Consider the following 18,412-nt stretch of genomic DNA (forward strand, 5'->3'; position numbering starts at 1 on the left):
TTTTTGTAATATCGTGTGTGTTTTCAGGGTTTTCCGCTGTCTTCCTCTCCTCGACTTGTGAAGCCATGGACTAGAGCTCCGTCTGGTCATGTGATGGCGTCGCAAACAACCTCGGCATCAATACAGAAAGTAAGTTGGAAAATCCAAAAGGAAAGCACAGACAGCCAAATATTGTTGAACATTATCATTGATAGATATCATGACAAAGCAAAAAATAATGTATTGATCCCATCAAGTAGTAAAAACACGTGAAGCTCTTCTGTCAGATGAACTTTGACACGCTTGATGCCACTTTAGTCGGTAAGATGGAGAAGTAGTTATACTTCATGTATTATTGACAGGCCACTGCATTAGGTACATCTGCCCAACCTCATAATATTTAATATTTATTAGAAGCATTATAATTCCGTTTCCAGTTCCCGTACCGCTTTTACATGCCGTGTTTCTTCCAAGTTGAATTTGTCGACATTTCAGGTCCGACTTGTGAATTTAACACGGAGGACATATTGCGATTCATCTGCGGTTCATTTTGTAATGTTTGACAAGCAAAAAGTTTCAAAATGACTGGGCTCCCACTCACTTATTTTCATGTCCGATAGAAACCACGGCTGTTTGTGAGTCACTGTTACCACCCACGTGTGTACTTAAAGGAAAAGATGAGGTTACGTGGAGTAACTTACTCATTCTGTGCCGCTCAACACTACTCCTAAACGCGACATGTCCCGCATAGCAACATTATTATTCATGTCAGACCGTTAAGAGTTCCTTGCCACAAGATCAAATAGGATTTAAAATTCTGAATTTACATTTTTTTTCATCTATTTGTATTTCCACAGGTGAAACAAAGCAATCTGATTATTGCTGCGTTTGTCTCATTTGAATTTAGCAGGAAAATCCATCCATTTTTCTTGGTCACAGCGGCGGCCATTTTGATGCTTGATTTCCACTGAAAATGACATCAGGGCTTAGGTAATGATCAATCGCCGCTCAGCTTGCTCATGTCACATGGCCGAACCCTGAAAAGTGGCAAATAAAAGGCTGGCGATAACTAGGTCAGCCAAACCGTTGTGCATCGTATTTGCGACTTGTTAAAAATGCATTGTGATGAAAAGCACAACGCAAGTCGAGCAGCTCTTGAGAGCCGAGAAAACGTTCTACAGCCAAAATGCTTCTGTTCCGGCGGCTTATAAATGTCACGTTGCGCTCTTTCATGCAGGCAGCCCGCGAGTGAGAACCGAACAGTTGTCCATGCCGGCGGGGGGGGGAGGCATCTCCAGTGGGCTTCAGCTCTTCTCGGGTCAGAGCAACAGACCTTAGCAGGCTCTGTTCTCCACACAGAGGTCGGCTATTGATGCTGTCAACCTGTGGGTGTTTGTTTCTTCGCCGCCGTTGCTCGGGGCTGCTCTCCGACCCAACCAACCCGAGGAATGAAAGTTATGCATGAACTCATCCATTCCGCGGAAAGAGGGAGTGAACGCATCTCACGAGCGTTGTTTGTGACCCGGACTATCGACCACGAGGAATTAGAGGCTGTGTTCCTCGGACGTAAACACGCTCAGTGGCACCGATGTGGCTTAAGATACTCAATTACAGCCACAGAGGCAGGAAGAGAGTTAGCATTGTTGCGCTTACAGGCAGCCCGCCAAAAAGGCTTCGGAAACTGGCAGGTGTGTCCGGAATACGACCTCTGTTGATATTACATCTGGTGCGGCTGGCTGTTTTGTTATGACTGCGTGGATGACGATGAGGAGGAACGCCGCTTCAACTCTTGACCTCGGCTCGAGTCATGTTTTCAACCGGAGTGCTGGTTTTTGTTCAGCTTTTGTCATTTTTGTGTGTCTTTTGTCAGATGAGAACGTGAAGGAAGGCTGGCGTCCACCAAGGCCTCCGCTGCACCGTGGGCAGCGCACACACATGATCACATGACTCTGGACATGGACGCGGTCCTGTCAGACTTTGTTCGGTCCACGGGGGCAGAACCGGGTCTGGCAAGAGACCTGCTGGAAGGTAAGCGGCGGGCGACTGTCGCCAACCGCTCCGAAAAAGGGACGGGTGGCGTGTTTGATCATCGGCTCCTTGATGCGGGGCTGGGTTTCGCGATTAGGAGAAGAGGAGCAGAAAGGAAACAAAAGGGAGGAGGGGAGGACAGGCGCTCACGAGCGGGAGCCGGCTCGCTGATTTAGAAGTGGCCGTGACGCTTTTACGAGAGCGTTCCCAAGAGACAGCTTTGTGTCCATTCACTGGCTCTCATTGAGGAGCGCCCGTGCTACTGGCATGTAAGCTTAACTCACTTAGCGACATTGAACAAAACAAAAACAAAACACCCCGGTGCAAAAAGTTCACAAGCCAGCAGAATTACGGTCCGTGGTTAGAAAGATTGGAGCCAGTGGCCTGTTGTAAACACAAATTAAAGATGTTCAAGATCAGACGTAATTAGGGTTTTATGGAAATGTATGTTGCCGTTTTAGTGCTCTTTTGTTTCCACTCTTGTACACCTTTCACAGAGCAACATCAAAACATGAAATGGATTGGAATTTTTTTATTTTTTTTTTCCCAGACACCAGCGATGGTGTAATGGGTAGATTACATAACCAGTGATTAGTCGGCCAGCAAAATAGTCATTTGTGGCATCCCTAGATGCACAAAACATTCATATTAGTTCTGCCCAATCTGTCTTATTTTCTCAACATTTAGTTTTTTTACTCCAGTTTGAATTCAACCTGACTGCTATTCACTAACCACCAAATGTAATCCATCACCATTTAAAAATACACTAGCACTTAAATATGCTCTTAGTGCTGGATTGTAAGTAAATCCTTCAAAGCTGGCATTCCTCAACGAGGCAGTTAAAGCTAATACATCACATCACCCATGCATGATGGTAACCCATGTTCATCATTTTAACTTGGCTCCTTTTTTTTTTTTTTTTTTGCTGACGACGGCCATTTTAAATGAAGGAGAGAACATTGAGAGCTTGTATGGAAGTATTTAGCGACCATGCATTAGCCGCCATACTGCCGGGGCCTTTTGTTGCCAGCGTGGGTTTTGATCACCTCTGAGAGACGCTCACTAAATCCGCTTTGCATTGACTTGACTTGATAGAGCGGTGCCAGGTTTCATGTTCAGTTAGTGGAGAAGCATCATGTCTGGACATCTAGAGGAAATGGCACAGCTTCCTCTTGAAAGGAGTCCATTAACTGGCCCACAAACATGCTCCCGTTACAAAACCAGCCGGGAGACGCTCCTCTGAAAATCTTCAGTATTATTCGAGACGATCATTTTCTCATCATCGGAAACATCCCTATATTTTATTCTACCTTATTAGTTTCCTTTTCAGCGGTGTTTCAAAAACTAAACGCATTCAGCTGCACTTTAAAAGAATGTGCCGGAGCAGACTGGGCGTTAAGAGCTCTCTCTGCCTACTTCCTGTGAGAAAGGACTCCACCAGAGTGATAAGCCAGAGGCCAAACAAAGCCAAGGACCTGACAGCTAAACAATGAGCTTACACATTGCTCTTTAATCTGAGGCCAAGCTACAGTCCACTCATAATTGCCTTCCATTGTTATCCGGAGAAATATTGATTTTTAACTTTAATACGCGTTCAATAAAGCGTTTTGCACGCATACACACACTTCCTTCGCAGGGAGAGTGTGTCTGCTCATGTTCCTCCTACGCGTCAGGATATTGCTGTCACGCTGCTAACGGATCTGTCTCACTTTGCCATCATCACTGGTCTACCAAACCTCGACCTTTGACCTATTACATTGGTTCTGCTTTATGTGGGCTACTTTTAACATCAGCGTTGTCTGTTATTAAAATAAAATGAAACCCGGGAAAAGGTCGGTTTGTTCATCATCTGGATGTTTTGCGCCTGACAGGTAAAAACTGGGACCTCAGCGCTGCTCTGAATGATTACGAGGAGCTCAGGCAGGTCCACACTGCCAACCTGCCGCAGGTCTTCAACGAGGGCCGCTACTACAAACAGCCAGAGGCGCGTGACACACCGACCCATGTCAGCAAGATCGACAGGTCGTGTGCGCAGAAGCAGGAGGACAATGGACAAGGTAAGACCATCCTTGTGAAAATCAAATATGAAATATATCGTCCATTCATATCTGTCCCCCCCCCCCCCCTCGCTAGAAAAGCGTCTGTCCCGCGGAATCTCACACGCCAGCTCGGCCATTGTCTCCCTGGCGCGGCTACAAGTGGCCAACGAGTGTACCAACGAGCAGTTCCCTCTTGAGATGCCCATCTACACATTCCAGCTGCCAGACCTCAGCGTGTACAGTGAAGACTTCAGGAGTTTCATAGAGAGAGACCTGATAGAGCAGTCCACCATGATGGCTCTGGAGCAAGCTGGTCAGTGTGTGTTTGTACGCTTTAATTGGGTAAAAGTACATTTATACTTTTTCAAATCATGTCGTTGATACTATCCTGTTTTTTTTGCACAGGTCGTCTGAACTGGTGGTCCACCATGTGCACCAGCTGTAAGAAGCTTCTTCCTCTGGCCACCACTGGAGATGGGAACTGCCTCCTCCATGCTGCTTCTTTAGGTAAGCGTCACACTTTTAACAAGCGTTCAACTTTGTCTCGGATATTTCAGGAGCGCATTTTCGAAGCCACATAACATTTGTCCGCAATTTCAGGGTTGTCCCCTTTAAAGTGTTTTTTCTAGTTTGCTCGTGTCAGACCACATTTTGGAAAACATGACAGGAAACACAGTTGGGTAAAATATCCGAGCCCATGTCATTGTAGTGGATTCATTCATTTGAAAATTTTATACGTCGGGTAGGAGCTAAATTTAACTCGGGACGATTTGAAACAATACCGTTAGTAGTTTGTTTGTATATTTACACTTTAAACTCTTTATATTGGCAATTAAAAAGCGGGATATCACGTAAATATAAACGCTTACTCATAAAACTGCACCGTTGCACAAGTTAATGGATATTGATCCATGGTGTTACCAGACACACAGTTGTCCCGTCACATTGTCCACATGAATAAATAATGACGTCTCCTCCAGGGATGTGGGGTTTCCACGATAGAGACCTGATGCTAAGGAAGTCCCTGTACAGCATGATGAAGAGCGGAGCAGAGAGAGACGCCCTGAAAAGGAGGTGGAGGTGGCAGCAGACCCAACAGAACAAGGAGGTTCGTACATGGTAGAGTCTCTCCATGAATTAAGTTCATATGAGCAAGCAAATTCATGCCATACCTTAATTAACTCATTTTTGCCGGAGCCCACATTCAGCGGCCGGGGTCGCACACGGTCCGTTTCTTTTTTTTTGTCAGGCTCTTGGCTAGCAACAGGTTCAGAAACAGAGACACCGAATGATAAAAGGGTCCGTGTGGGCAGGCTTGTGCTGATCAGAGTTGCGTTGCTTGTGCAGTCTGGCCTGGTGTACACTGAGGAGGAGTGGGAGCGGGAGTGGAACGAGCTGCTCAAGTTGGCCTCCAGCGAGCCTCGAACTCACCTCAGCAAAAACGGCAACACGAGCGGAGGGTAAGCCGTATGCTTCAAATGCAACTTGCGTAACGTACATTTCAAGAGAAAAAAAAAAACGTGTTTGGATTAGAACATGGTGAGCTGTACCAAAAATATAATAGGATACTAAGATTTTTTTGGTGGTGGTCCCTCATGAGCAAGTTGATGTGGTTGTCATCATTTTTTTACTGCAGATTGCTTTTTTGGAATAGGCAGGGGGAAAAAAGTGGGAGAAAAGGTTGTTCTTTAAGTCCTTCCTGAAAGTCAATCAAAGCTCATGTCAGACAACGCCATCTAGTGGCGTCTTTTTGCCCCTTTCCAGCCTGGTCACTCCAACTCAGCTGAGGCTTCCCTGTTGCATAAACGCAGACGCACGCATGTTTATCAAAGCAGATCGGAAACAAAACTATGTTCCTCCTACGCATGGAGAAACCTGCCTTTCTGTTCTTACAAGAACGTTTGAGTTGAAATGTATCTTTAGCTGGTTTTCCGTCACCGACAACCTCTCCTTTTCAACTGCCTCATTTACTTCATTAGTTGTGGTGGGTTTTTTTTAACCTGTCATCCAGTTCGGCTGTACCAGCGTAATCACGTTTGGAATGCTTGATGGTCCTGGTGTGAGATGAGCCCCTGAATGGGTTGAGTGGGATTCCCATATTAAGAGGCTCTTCATTAGAGTTAATTTGGCTGCGTAGGCTGTTCGTGTGCCCAACAACTTAATTGTTGCACATTTTCTCGTTCCCTGGTGGTTGCAAGGCTGAGCGCTCTGAGTCTGCGCTTGCTTTTCCTCTCTTTCATCGAACACATGCAGAGCATAAACAGATGAGCCCATTGTTGTCCTGCCTGTTAACAGGTGCCGGATGAAATCGAGGAAATCATGTCAATCTATTCTCACCGCCTTTTCAGTCGCAACTCAGCAAACGCTCAATAATTTGCAAGGGTGTTTGCAACCGCAGGGTGGATAACGCTGAAGATCCAGTTTACGAGAGTCTGGAGGAGTTCCATGTGTTTGTGCTGGCCCACGTGCTGCGCAGGCCGATTGTCGTGGTGGCCGACACGATGCTCAGAGACTCGGGAGGAGAAGGTGAGGCCAAACTTGGTCTCCGTCATCTCCACAAATGTCCCATCGACGCTTAACTTTCCTTCTGACTTGCAGCATTTGCGCCAATCCCCTTCGGAGGTCTCTACTTACCGCTGGAGGTTCCTCCGAGCCGATGTCATTGCTCCCCGCTTGTGTTGGCTTACGATCAGGCGCACTTTTCCGCCCTGGTGTCCATGGAGCAGAGAGACCAGCAGCGAGAGCAAGGTAAACGTTGTTGCATGTTCTTTGGAAAAACGGCAGTCTTTGATCCAAGGCAGCACCTTCTGTGAAATGAAGCAGGTTTTCTCACTTTTTGTGGTCTGCCTGTCCTGCTGGAGGTGAATAATATATGAATTAGCAGAAGAGCTATGTGTGATCCATTATTAAAAGATGCCAGTTGGCAGGGGGAACCTAGCGATGGCCAGAACGTGGACAGAAGAATCCCGTAATTTATGTACCACAAATACTAAGGAAAGCCTTAATAAATCAATGTGGCCATTTTTTTTTTTATTTCTTAAAACTTTATCATGTACGGTACATTGCCAGATAAGACAATTTGATCATTTTAATGATAAATGTACTTTAGCTCGAACTGTATCAGACCAATTTACACACAGAAGCAAGTTTGATACTAAGTAGCAGCTCATTTAAGCACTCAATTGTTTTTTTTTTTTAATTGTTAACTCAATTGGGCGTCTATGGGGGTGATTACCGCATCTTGAAGATCGATTGCACTCGACTCTGCGAGTAGGTAGTTTGACTTCAAATGGCATTTGAGTGCGCTTTTCCTTTTTGCGTGTTCATTTTCATATTGTGTTTATGATATAATGTTTTTCGTCATCGTAAATCCAAAAATCATAATTCAAAACAAATGTACCTTTTTTTTTGTGGGACTGACTGACTTCTTTTACATGAGCCGGTCCTGCGACTTATTCAACAACTTGTATATTAAAAATAGAGTTCCGACTGGCACCTAAAATTCCCATCCCCTCGTTATAACCCTTGACACATCAGAAAATGTGGCTATCTAACGCCTGATAATTATGCGCTACGAGTTAGCATTGTCATTTGGGTGCTATCTTGAGTTTCCCCGTTTCCCATTCAGCTGTCAGCGCTCCCACTCAGCACGGAGAATGCGTCGTTTATTCTTGAGGTCACAATAACCCTCGCATTGACAAATAGAGTGGATCTCCTTGACAACCAGCCTTGGTAGTCACGGCACTCTTGTGTGTCTGACTCAGTGGGTGGAACTCGCTTGTCATTTCAGCGGGCAGCCGGCCAGAGCCTTCCCTCTGTCTCTCGCAAGCAACGAACAACTTCTTCTCCATCTCGCTGCTGAGTAAGATCCTATTCTCAGCAAAGGAACAGCAAACTAGTTATTAAGTCAGAAAATGACCGCTGCAGACTAGCAGGCAGACATGATTACAAAGCTGCTAGCCTTGCCTCGCAGCGTAGCCCTTCACTGCCAGCAGCACTTCAAAATGCAGCCAAATCCTCACACCCGTACTTTTTTTTTTTTCCTTGAAATGGGGAATTCTCAATTTTGACCGCTAGATGGCGCATAGGTCCACAGAAGCCTCTGTAACGCAACACTTCCGCACTATTTCTCTTTAGTACACAGAGTTCTGAACAGGGAACATTTCATCTGCAGTGTCTTCCCAGGATGTTATGAAAACACTTTGGACTGGGTTCGTGCGAGGAATCGCAATGCCGCCCACTGTTTTGTGAGACGGAAGACGTGCGTTTGTTTATATGCCTGATGTAAATAGAAGGAGTCAAACGTTGCTAGATTGGCTCGTGTCGGACCGGATGCCGGATGCCAGCCATACGTGAAGTCATCCGAGGAAAAAGGTCTAAATGAAAAGCCCCCCCACTGCCAATTAGGGCAGAGCAAACTCTTAACCACATCACCACATATGGGCAGGGTCCTCAAGCCTGCCCCCAACAAACCCAGACTCTCTCCCGACAGGCAGACCTCTGTGTGGATGTTTCAGGTGGAGACTCGCTCTTAGTTTCCTATAGCGCATCGGAGGGGCTATTGGTGGTCGTGTGGGTGTGTGTTCAGGTGCTCCGGGCTTCTTGAAAATACTGGCTCTTTCTTCAGCCGTCTGGATGAAGGATTAAAGCGGGGTACCTCCCGGTAACTTGATTCTAAAATGCACAGACACTTCCTGCTTTTGGTCCCTTTGAGGTTGCCTGCACGCCTACCAACACGTAAAGCTTGTTTCAAGGGTGTTGTTTTTTTTTTTTTTTTTTAAACGCTTTATTACAGTCAAGTTTTGTTCCGAATGAGGTTATCACAATCCCCTTCAGCGCCACTCGCTGTGACTTTTCATCAGCCCACTTTGGCTCCTGTGGTCAAAGTGGCCCACTGGAAAACTCTATTTCCAGCAGCCCTGCTTCGAAACCCATTACTGGTTTTCTTTGGCAGCCTTGCAGCAGCCCCTCCGGCTCCTATTTGTATGAAGTAAAAGGCCGTCTTTTACACAAAAAGACCACCTACATAACAACCAGCCACCTCTGGCTAGCTTTCCACCACCTTCTATCTATTAAACATCCATAAGTGTTCGACTCGCCAGGCCGTCCGTCCGCTTAATTGAATCAACATGGCAATCCGAATTAAACGTTATTTGTTGCGGTTTCATCTGCTGCTACGAATGGAATTAAACCGCTCGGCTGTTAAAAAAATCCACAGCGAGAAGCTGAGGTCGTCTTAAAATGGACAACTGCTGTTTACTCTGCTGATGGACTGGGACTTTTAAATTTGCAGCTGTGCAGTGACCAAAGTCAGGAATTGAACTTTTCCAGACAGAACAAATTGTTCTTGAACAGAGGAAACATTGGCTCCGTGTTGCAAAACTGCAATGAGTGACTTTGTCCTCTGCGGGGACGAAGAGAGGCCAGACCATCCGCTCGCTGCTTGCGATGCTTGAGCTGCTGAGTTTGCATTAAATGCAAAAAATACTTCTGCCTTCCCAACAGCTGTGTGCCTGCAGAAAACACCCATATTTCCTCTTACCGGATACTTCAAGCAAAGTGAGCAAGGTTGTTATGTCTTGTACACCGCTCACATCCAGCAAGGCCTGTGATGTCATCCGAGCATACGCTGTGGGACTGCAAAACAGAAATGCCGGCAGGGATAGTAAATACATTACAGCACCGAGCTTCGTTGGCAATCTCAGAATCTGGACCTTGTCCAAGTGGCAGCAATAGCTCGCGCAGCATTTTGGAAAGGCGAGAAATGAGGACAGCTGTGCTTGTGCTGCGGGAGCCAGGACACCACCTGACGACAGAGCGCCTCTGCCTGATGCATGACCCCTTGTGCAATTTGTCAGTGCACGCTGTGTATTTCTATGAACAAGTGCCTCTCGTCACACTGTGCTAGAGCGTGCATTAGTCATGCCTTCTTTAGCTCACAGGCGTGACTCGTATTGTGCAAAGCCAACCTTTGACATCTGCGCTTTCGAATAGGCTCCTTGTGATATTGCAGTAAATTTATCGTCCGTTGCGTGTTATTTGTCCTCGACTGACCCGCAGTTGGTAAAAATCCATGACATAAAGCCATTGTGTTAAAAGATACAACTGTTGTTACTTTTCTGTTGGCCTCTGTGCGCTAGCATAAATTTGAAAACGATGGACTGCAGAGTCGGTTAGCTTAATGCTAGCTAGCTGATACAATAAAACATGGATGGATTAAAAAAAAACACCCTAGGTTTTTGCTATTGGCCATTGCATGGCAAGAGATCCTTGTGCTTAGTTTTATTTTGAAATAATTTCTGGCAGAGCTAATTAAGGGCGCTAAACAAACGACTTAACTACCTTGACACTTTAGTCAGCGTTTCGCTCAAGGGACGCACGTGTTAGCATTGTGGCCGCTGATGTCACATCATATTTAGTGATCGTGTCAAATGTGCTAACACCTCTCTGTGGCAGTGGAGAATGTATCCAAATGGAGAGGAGACTGCGTTTTTTTTGCGTGAGGAGCTTGCCACTATGCTGTCAACTCGCCAACTTTCAGTAGCCCAAGCAGGAGTTTCACTCGCGTCCACACCCACGTTTTGCACGTGCAGTAGTGAGATGCAGGAAGCTAGGGTGGGTGTCTGTTTTCTGTTCTGTGTCTCGTGATTAGTGCCGAGCTCCTCTTCCTGTCTATGAGCATTTGATGGTATCAGCGAAGGATGAATGAAATCATCTGGTCACACGCCGCTGTGTCTGAAAGCACTCAATTATGAAACCAAATCAACTTGTACAACCCCCATCAGTTTTCAAATCACTCAATGTTCGGACACTTTATTAGGTACACCTGCCAGGTCCCTTAAGATCCAACTCAAGAGTTGTATCAAACTTTGTTGTTGTTGGGTTTTTTTTGACAGGAAATAATCCATGTTTGACCCAGGCAATATTTTGTGTGTTGAATCATGTTTTATAGATGATTTTCAAATGTACCTGTTTGTGTCTCTATTGAGTGAAAACTCAACTATTTGCAATCTCTTTCAGCTGTAATCCCCTTGACGGACTCAGAGCACAAGCTGCTGGCGCTGCACTTTGCCATGGACCCTGGCCGGGACTGGGACTGGGGCAGGGACGACAACGATAACACCAAGCTGGCCAAGTGAGTCTCACGCGGCATTCTCATCGTGGGCGTGAAGTGCTTTCAAAGGATTTCCAGAGCAATGAGGGAGTCAAATCCGCGCTAAGTTTTAGTTTGTCTGCGAGGGGGTTTGAATTTCATTTGGGGCTCTGGCTCGGGTCACTTCAAAGCGTGAGCGCACAGAGAACAAATTGTGAGTGCTGTCAGTCATCCTGAGGCTTTCCCAGGCTGAAACGGCAACGCCCGCTCTGATTTAGTGAAGGAGTTTATGTAAGGTTTTCTATTTCACATTCCAGCCAGTCCAGGGGTTAAGTTTATCCTCCAAAATACTGCAATATGGGAACCACGCAGATAGAAAAATGTACACAAGCAGGTTAGCCTCTCATTTGTTTGGCTGCCGAAACAATTTTCCCATAACTGTGAAGTTTAGTCACCCGAAGCCGAGACTTAACATTTTTGCTTTGTCTTAACTTTAATTATAAAGGCCAAACAAGTGACGGACATTCACGTCCCGGATGCACGTCACACCTTTGACTTTAATCTTCTTAAGTGGCACCCAAGTGCAAAAAGAATTAACCACTGAAACACGTAGCAAGAATCTGCCAACCTTGAATGCGAGTCCCTCACTTCTACTTGAGTTTATTCTTCTCATTTTGTCTTCTATTCACATCCACTTTTGAGGAAAGCCCTATCATTGAAAGTGTTAATATATATATTTTTTCCATTCAACACTTGAACTGAGCAAGATGAGTACTTCTCTCAATGGTGCGCTTTCTTTCATACATCGAGCGGCATCCGATGCTTTGATGCCTGCCGTACATGACACCATCAACGCATCAGCTGGTGTGAAAAATCCAATACTTAATAAAACAGCAATTACTTTCAACACAACAGTACGTGAGAAGTGAGTGTCAAACTTGTGTCAAACACATTTGTATTTCCGGTATTCCCCAAGCATTGGCGCTATCACAGCTTTGCTATTACCTCTAAAGCGGGAAAATTGTCAGCACTTTGAGATTTCTTTGAAATGTAAACTTCATTATAATTGATGGATTATAATAATATTTAATACTATGCATCAGTGGTGTTGATACAAAAGTGTGACATGACCACGAATGCCTGACCTCACACATCTTTTGCTGCAGTCTCATCTTGTCACTGGAGGCCAAACTGAACCTGTTGCACAACTACATGAATGTCACATGGATCCGAATTCCATCCGAAACAAGGGTATGTTCTTTTTGGACCGCTGAATCTTCTCCATCGAGGTAGAAGTCAATGTCCTGCTAGGAATTACTGCCCTAGAAAAACGGAATGTTCTGTTGATGTTGCAAAGGTTCTGAGAATTATGAAATGTGAACATTTCAATTAGTGCTTCAGCAGTGTTCTTTTTCCTTCATCTCTGTGGAACATAGGCTCCCCTGGCTCAGCCCGAGTCTCCGACCGCTTCCGCGGGTGAGGACGTGCAGTCCCTGGCTGAGTCCATCGAATCCGACCGCGAGTCTGTTGGCAGCAACTCCAACGTCAACGTGGGTAAGGGCGGCAAGGACAAGGACAAAGAGAAGCAGCAGCAGCAGCATCGCAAAGACAAAGACAAGAACCGGGCCGATTCTGTAGCCAACAAGCTGGGTAGCTTCAGCAAAACACTGGGCATCAAGCTGAAGAAGAACATGGGGGGTCTTGGGGGTCTGGTGCACGGCAAAATGAACAAATCCAACTCTGGCTCAGGTCGAAGCGGGGAGAACGGAGTGGAAAAAACAAAAAAGAAAGAGTCCAAGACAACCAAAGGGAATAAAGACGAGTCGGGCCACTCGGCCAGCTCCACTTCCTCTGAGAAGGCCACGAGCCCCTCCCCTACAGATAGAGACAAGCCCTCAAGCTCCTCCCCCACCGACAGAACGGACAGCACAGGGAGGGGCTCGGGCGACAAGAGCCTCGACAACTGGAAATACAGCACGGACGTCAAGCTGAGCCTCAACATCCTGCGGGCCGCCATGCAGGGCGAGCGCAAGTTCATCTTCGCCGGCCTCCTCCTCACCAGCCACCGACACCAGTTCCACGAGGAGATGATCAGCTACTACCTGACCAGCGCCCAGGAGCGTTTCAGCCAGGAGCAGGAGCAGAAGAGGAAGGAGGCCGAGAAGAAGCCCGCGGCTGGCGGCGACGCCGTCGTCAAGAAGCCGGAGAACGAGAGCGTCTTCCAGAGGGAGAGGTCGGACAGCTCGCCCCCGGAGAGCTGCTCCCCTGTCCTGCCGCAACGCGCCTACACCCCACAGCCCCCCGTGGCGCTCAAGGCGCAAGGCAGGAACAGTCCCATCCCCGCCGCCCCTCACGTCACCTTCCCGGTCCCTCCGCTCACCCCGCCCGCCGCCTCCCACCGCGTCGCCCACCCCGCCGCGCCTTACTCCTCCCCCAGTCTTGGTGCTAAGAGATTCGGGCCCGTTCCCGTGTCGGCCCACTACAGCCATACCCCTCCCATCCAGAGGCACAGCGTGATCCACCTCCAAGATGTCAACTCGCAGTCCCCCGTCTTACGAGAAGCCTACAAGCCGGCGCCGGTGAGCGCCCTGAAGACGTGCGCCACCTACCCTCAGCAGAACCGCACGCTGTCGTCGCAGAGCTACAGCCCGGCTCGCCTGTCGGGCGTGCGTACCGCCAACACCCTGGAAACGCTGGCGTACAACATGCCCGCCGAACACAAGTCCCACACCTACACCAACGGATTCAACGCGGGAGACATTCAAGACTGCCTGGAGTTCGCCGACGGCGGCGACGACAGCTCGTCGCACGCCTGGCTCAACCAAGACAAAACCAAAGGGCGCGCTTCTGGAAGCCCTATGTACTGCTTTCAGCAACGCCGCTGCAAGAGGGACAACTGCTCCTTCTACGGCAGGCCCGAAACGGACCACTACTGCTCCTACTGCTACAGGGAGGAGCTCAAGCGCAGGGAGAGGGAGAGCAAAGCGCAGAGGCCCGCATAGCCATCGCCACCAAGAGAACGACGCTACCTGCACTTTGCATCCACCACAACACCATGGAGAATGCTCTTGTATTCCCCCCCCCTCCTCCCCCACACACCCCATCCCCGCCCCCGTTCCCTTGTTAGTCAAGATGAGGGAAGCGGAACTCGAAACGGTGAGCAGCTTTGGCCAGATGTTATTGTGCTATTAATTTTGTTTTTTTAAATTTCATCTTTTACTTGTTTTAGAGTAAAAGTCATCCCTCACGCTCTTTGCGATGCGGCAAAGACGAAGCTTCTTATTTTTCATTGTGGAAAAGATTTCAATCTCATGTTGGCCGGAGCGTTTCGAGCGAAGCGGTTTGAATGCAATACCTCAGCTCGGTCGCTCGTATTCTCTCGGGAAAGATTTCGAGTTGTTTTGCAATCAAAAGAAAGTGAAGGGGAGATTGGTATCAGCCTCGGAAGCAATAAATTGGTGATCTCCTGCTCCACTCTCCCCTAATTTTGTCTATGCACCAATAATATATAGATACTGTAGGGTAACTGTGTCTTGTAAATTGTCAGATTTGTCACGTCGAGCTCCCGGGAGCAAAGTTCAACCACAGGAATTCAAACGTGCACGCAATATGGCTTAACATTGGATTGACCTCATCGAGTAAGTGTACCTTTTGTTCTGCGAAGGATTCACCACGCGATGGGTCAAAAGTGGCTTTTTTTTTCTTCTTTTTTTTTTTTTTAAAAGGAATTTCCTGTGCCAAACACTGAACAATGGAGCGCTCCTCAAAATATGCAGTGTTCACAGTGTGTCCCTCTGAGCTGCCTGTCTAATACTGCTAATTGGTAAGTGTCTTAGATGAGAAGAATCGTGGGTAGTACGAACAAGAGCCGATGCGTATTTGTCCAAAGTGTGATTACGTGTCCGCCCCTGTAGGCCCGCCCACCCGTCTGTCTCTCTCTCTTTTTCTCACGCGAGATGCAGTCGTGCTTTGTATCACTCCGTGGTGACCGGTCGCCCCCCCCCCCCCGCGTGACAACGTGCGTCTTTTCATGTCGAGGCCGTTTTCGAGAAGCACCTGCTGCTATAAGAACACCTCAAGCCTTTGTGATCATTAGTGCTTTAACCAATCGGTGGGTTTGGGGGAGGAGGAAGGGCAAAAAAAACAAAAAAAAAAACAGGTACAACCCAGGCCTCCAAGTGCTTTTTGCTCATTGAACATGACGACTGTAAAGAAGCCGTGTTTGTGTTGCCGTTTGTTTCTGGTGATGCTGTTTGCCGATAACGTTACCATGCTGTCCTTAACAAAAGTGTGTCCTGGCCAAGGATGTCTCTACTGTCCACACCGCGGTGTCGCTCCTCCTCCTCCTCCTCCTCTTCGTTTCTACGTGACCCCCCCCCCCCCTCCCCTCCCTTCATGGACTCCCACCATGTTAAGACTGTAAGATATGATTTTGTATTCCTTTAAGACTTTTACACTTCTTTAAATTATTGATTTGCACATTAGGTACAGATGTATATATAAACAAAATAATAGTTTATTGTTACAAACATTGCGTCTGTGTCTTTATTTTCCTAATTTAATGTTTGTTTGCAGTAGTAGGACCAAGCCCCCCTAATTAAATATTCAAATACCGCAAATTATGTTTTCTAACTGCGCATAATGTGCTTAATTTTTTTTAATCCAGTACAGTACATTTATTAGGTACAGTTCAGTTGTATTTAACTTGTGCATACAGTCAGGCGTTTTCAATGAATCATTTTGAATTGTTTTTAAACATTTGTTCAGATACACAAAATTTATATACCATTTTTATATGTAATGTACTTTGAAACTTTATTTGAGTCGTTTTTAGGAAGTACCAGGAGCGTCTAGGTGACGTACTTGAATACTCAGACCGACTGTATCAGAGATGGTTGTAGGTTTTTTTTCAGATATGACCAACATGTTGCCTAGTTCCATCAAAAGAGAAAAAGTACCACAAAAGCACAAAGCAAATGAGACTCGTCTCCTGCCCGTCACCTTTCATGATGTTTTGATAATTATACAAAGTATTTTTGAAAATAATAGTTGACTTTATGCATACTGCATTTGACCTTTTTCCACACTTGTATGACACAGTGAAATGCATGAAGTGGAGTCTCCATCAGCAAGCCAACCTCCAAAGGGTGAGTCGTTTTCTTTTCAACCACATTGTGAAAAAAACTTGTTCTGGGTGGTGGTGTACAATCCTGTGACCAAAGGGCCGTGTGGGTTCAACTCTCCTTTGGAGTGGTTCAGATCCCGATTAAGATCCAAACTTCATAGACGAGTAATGGAATGTAACTTTCATGTGATGTCACACGGTGCTGCTTGTGTAACTTACATCATCTCTATCAAGAAGTAAACTAGTAGGTCGTCCCTCGCCGCCCCCTCTTTTCACCGCCTGTACAGCACGGCCCCTTTTCAAACAGGATGCACTATATGCCCCCCCCCCCCCCCCCCCCCCTTTTGGACGGCAACGACCTCACACAGTCAAACATGGCTGCCTCTCATCGCCCTCTGTGACCTTCTTGAGAGCTAAGCCTTCCTCTGAGCCGGTGCCAGCCACCAAAATCTAAGCTCGACCCGCCGTGCCCTGTGCTGGGTGGCCTCCGCTTTAGCATGCACACACAAAAGTCATCCACTGCATGTAACAACTATCTCCATTCACACACATTTCACCTTGACTGCACTTTGCTGACAATGCAAGCAGCAATAGGTGTGAGGGAAGAAATCCATCAGTGTAAGCCCCTCCCCTCCCCCCCACATCCACATCCTGTCTCCAATCACACACACAGAAAGTGTGTCATCATCAGGGAGGGCCCACACGTGACTGGAAAAGACCCTCTGAGAATAGCCCGCACACACACACACATATATAAGCACTTCTCGCTCTCCCTCGTACGCTTTTTAATATGGTGGATTTTTTTGGGGTTAGCACGCTTGACTGGCCTGCTGCAGGATAACTGCAGATTCATGACAAGAAATGTTCACTCGACTCAGCATTACGTACAATCTGATGAGATCTGATATAAAGAACACCGCAATCATACTCTGTTTTGATTGGTTGACACCGTTAGGAGACATTTGTTTAATGTTGCGGCTGGAAGAAAGTATCAATGAAATGAAATTAGAATCTTCATTGTCCGTCGATGTGAAAGTCAGTATAAATGGTGGCTTGTCCGGCCGTGCCAAGTGTGGCAGCTTGTGTGCCTCCAACCTGCCTGGAGACAAGCAGGGTGAAGACCAGAATCATTGAGCAGAATTCTAAAATGTTTGCACTTCCTTCCTGTCTTGCGCTGCATTGCTGAGTCTACAAGAAAGAGGGGGTCTGTCTTTCGAAGATGGTTTTTATTTTATATATATGTGTGTAGCCTCTTTGTTGCTATGCCAGTCTAATCTGCCCTGGATCAGCAGAACTTCTTAATGCTAATTCCATCTAGAAAAAAAAGCATGCCACATAATCTCTCTTTGGTTGGGCAGACCGTCGAAACTTTGCACAGATGCACGCTGCTTGGAAAGCTGACAATATGTAACCCATCCAATCCGCGACACAAAAAGGAAGGAAGAGTCCACAGCAATGTGGCGCCCCGCCCATTGTTGATACCCCGTCGTTACAGTAAATATTAGCACGGGTGAAATACGGGAACAAGGTGTACTTCCTGTTGCAACAATAATACAGGCCTGTGTGAGAAACAAGCTTGTCAGAGGCCATTAAGTCCCCGCCCTGCTTTGCTGTCATCCTCAAAGGGTGCTTGAATCAATGAAATATAATCCTCAATGAGACACGGGAGGCCACGTCGATTAGGGCGACACATTAGCAGCCAAAGTGGTCGAGAGTGACAAAAGGAACACGGACGTAAAACCAGCCAGCCGCAAAAGAAATTCAAAATGATATGATATTGAACGTCCTTGTTATGAAATAGGCAGCAGCATTTTAGCAAAGAGGAAGCTGCCTGATCGCTGACCTGTAAAGAATATTTTACAATAGAGGAAGTACACAATTGTGTACCGGTTCTTTAGTCCAATAACATTTTACGTGATAAATGTTAGGGTCCCTTTTACGGTTAAGTCAAAATAAGTTAAAAAAAAAAAAATTCTTTAGAGTAAGTGGTTCAGCTAGGGTCAGCGTTAGCATCAGGCAGGGGGCGGAGCTACACTCTGGTGTTTATACAATCTTGTCTGTTGTGACTTCCTTACAGTCCGTAGACCGTTCATTACATGGTTCAGCCTGACTTGTGGCAAAAAAAAAAAAAAAAAGAGTCAAAACAAG

The 18,412-nt window shown here is 46.6% G+C and overlaps 1 protein-coding gene across 10 annotated transcripts in view; it reads left to right on the forward strand.

The window, feature by feature from the left end:
• The window catches only part of otud7a (OTU deubiquitinase 7A), a 38,283-nt gene that overhangs the window by 4,451 nt on the left and 15,420 nt on the right, over window positions 1-18,412 (forward strand). For 6 of the 10 annotated variants that reach the window (XR_015858850.1, XR_015858851.1, XR_015858853.1 and 3 more), the window contains exons 2-14: window positions 28-129; window positions 1,850-2,007; window positions 3,879-4,064; window positions 4,141-4,359; window positions 4,452-4,553; window positions 5,027-5,154; window positions 5,394-5,506; window positions 6,445-6,572; window positions 6,645-6,794; window positions 11,067-11,181; window positions 12,306-12,390; window positions 12,576-15,558; window positions 16,240-16,286. Coding sequence is in view for 4 of the 10 variants with exons in the window: in XM_088377583.1 (XP_088233709.1) it covers window positions 1,923-2,007; window positions 3,879-4,064; window positions 4,141-4,359; window positions 4,452-4,553; window positions 5,027-5,154; window positions 5,394-5,506; window positions 6,445-6,572; window positions 6,645-6,794; window positions 11,067-11,181; window positions 12,306-12,390; window positions 12,576-14,141 (2,877 nt within the window). In the remaining 6 variants the exon portion in view is untranslated. Of the gene's footprint in view, window positions 1-27; window positions 130-836; window positions 970-1,849; window positions 2,008-3,878; window positions 4,065-4,140; window positions 4,360-4,451; window positions 4,554-5,026; window positions 5,155-5,393; window positions 5,507-6,444; window positions 6,573-6,644; window positions 6,795-11,066; window positions 11,182-12,305; window positions 12,391-12,575; window positions 15,669-16,239; window positions 16,287-18,412 lie in introns of those variants that run through there. The other 4 variants (XM_088377583.1, XM_088377582.1, XM_088377585.1 and 1 more) reach the window with 4 other exon arrangements.

Source organism: Syngnathus floridae, chromosome 6 (genome assembly GCF_059516105.1).
Source record: "Syngnathus floridae isolate MCC-2025c chromosome 6, RoL_Sflo_1.0, whole genome shotgun sequence".
NCBI lineage: Eukaryota > Metazoa > Chordata > Actinopteri > Syngnathiformes > Syngnathidae > Syngnathus > Syngnathus floridae.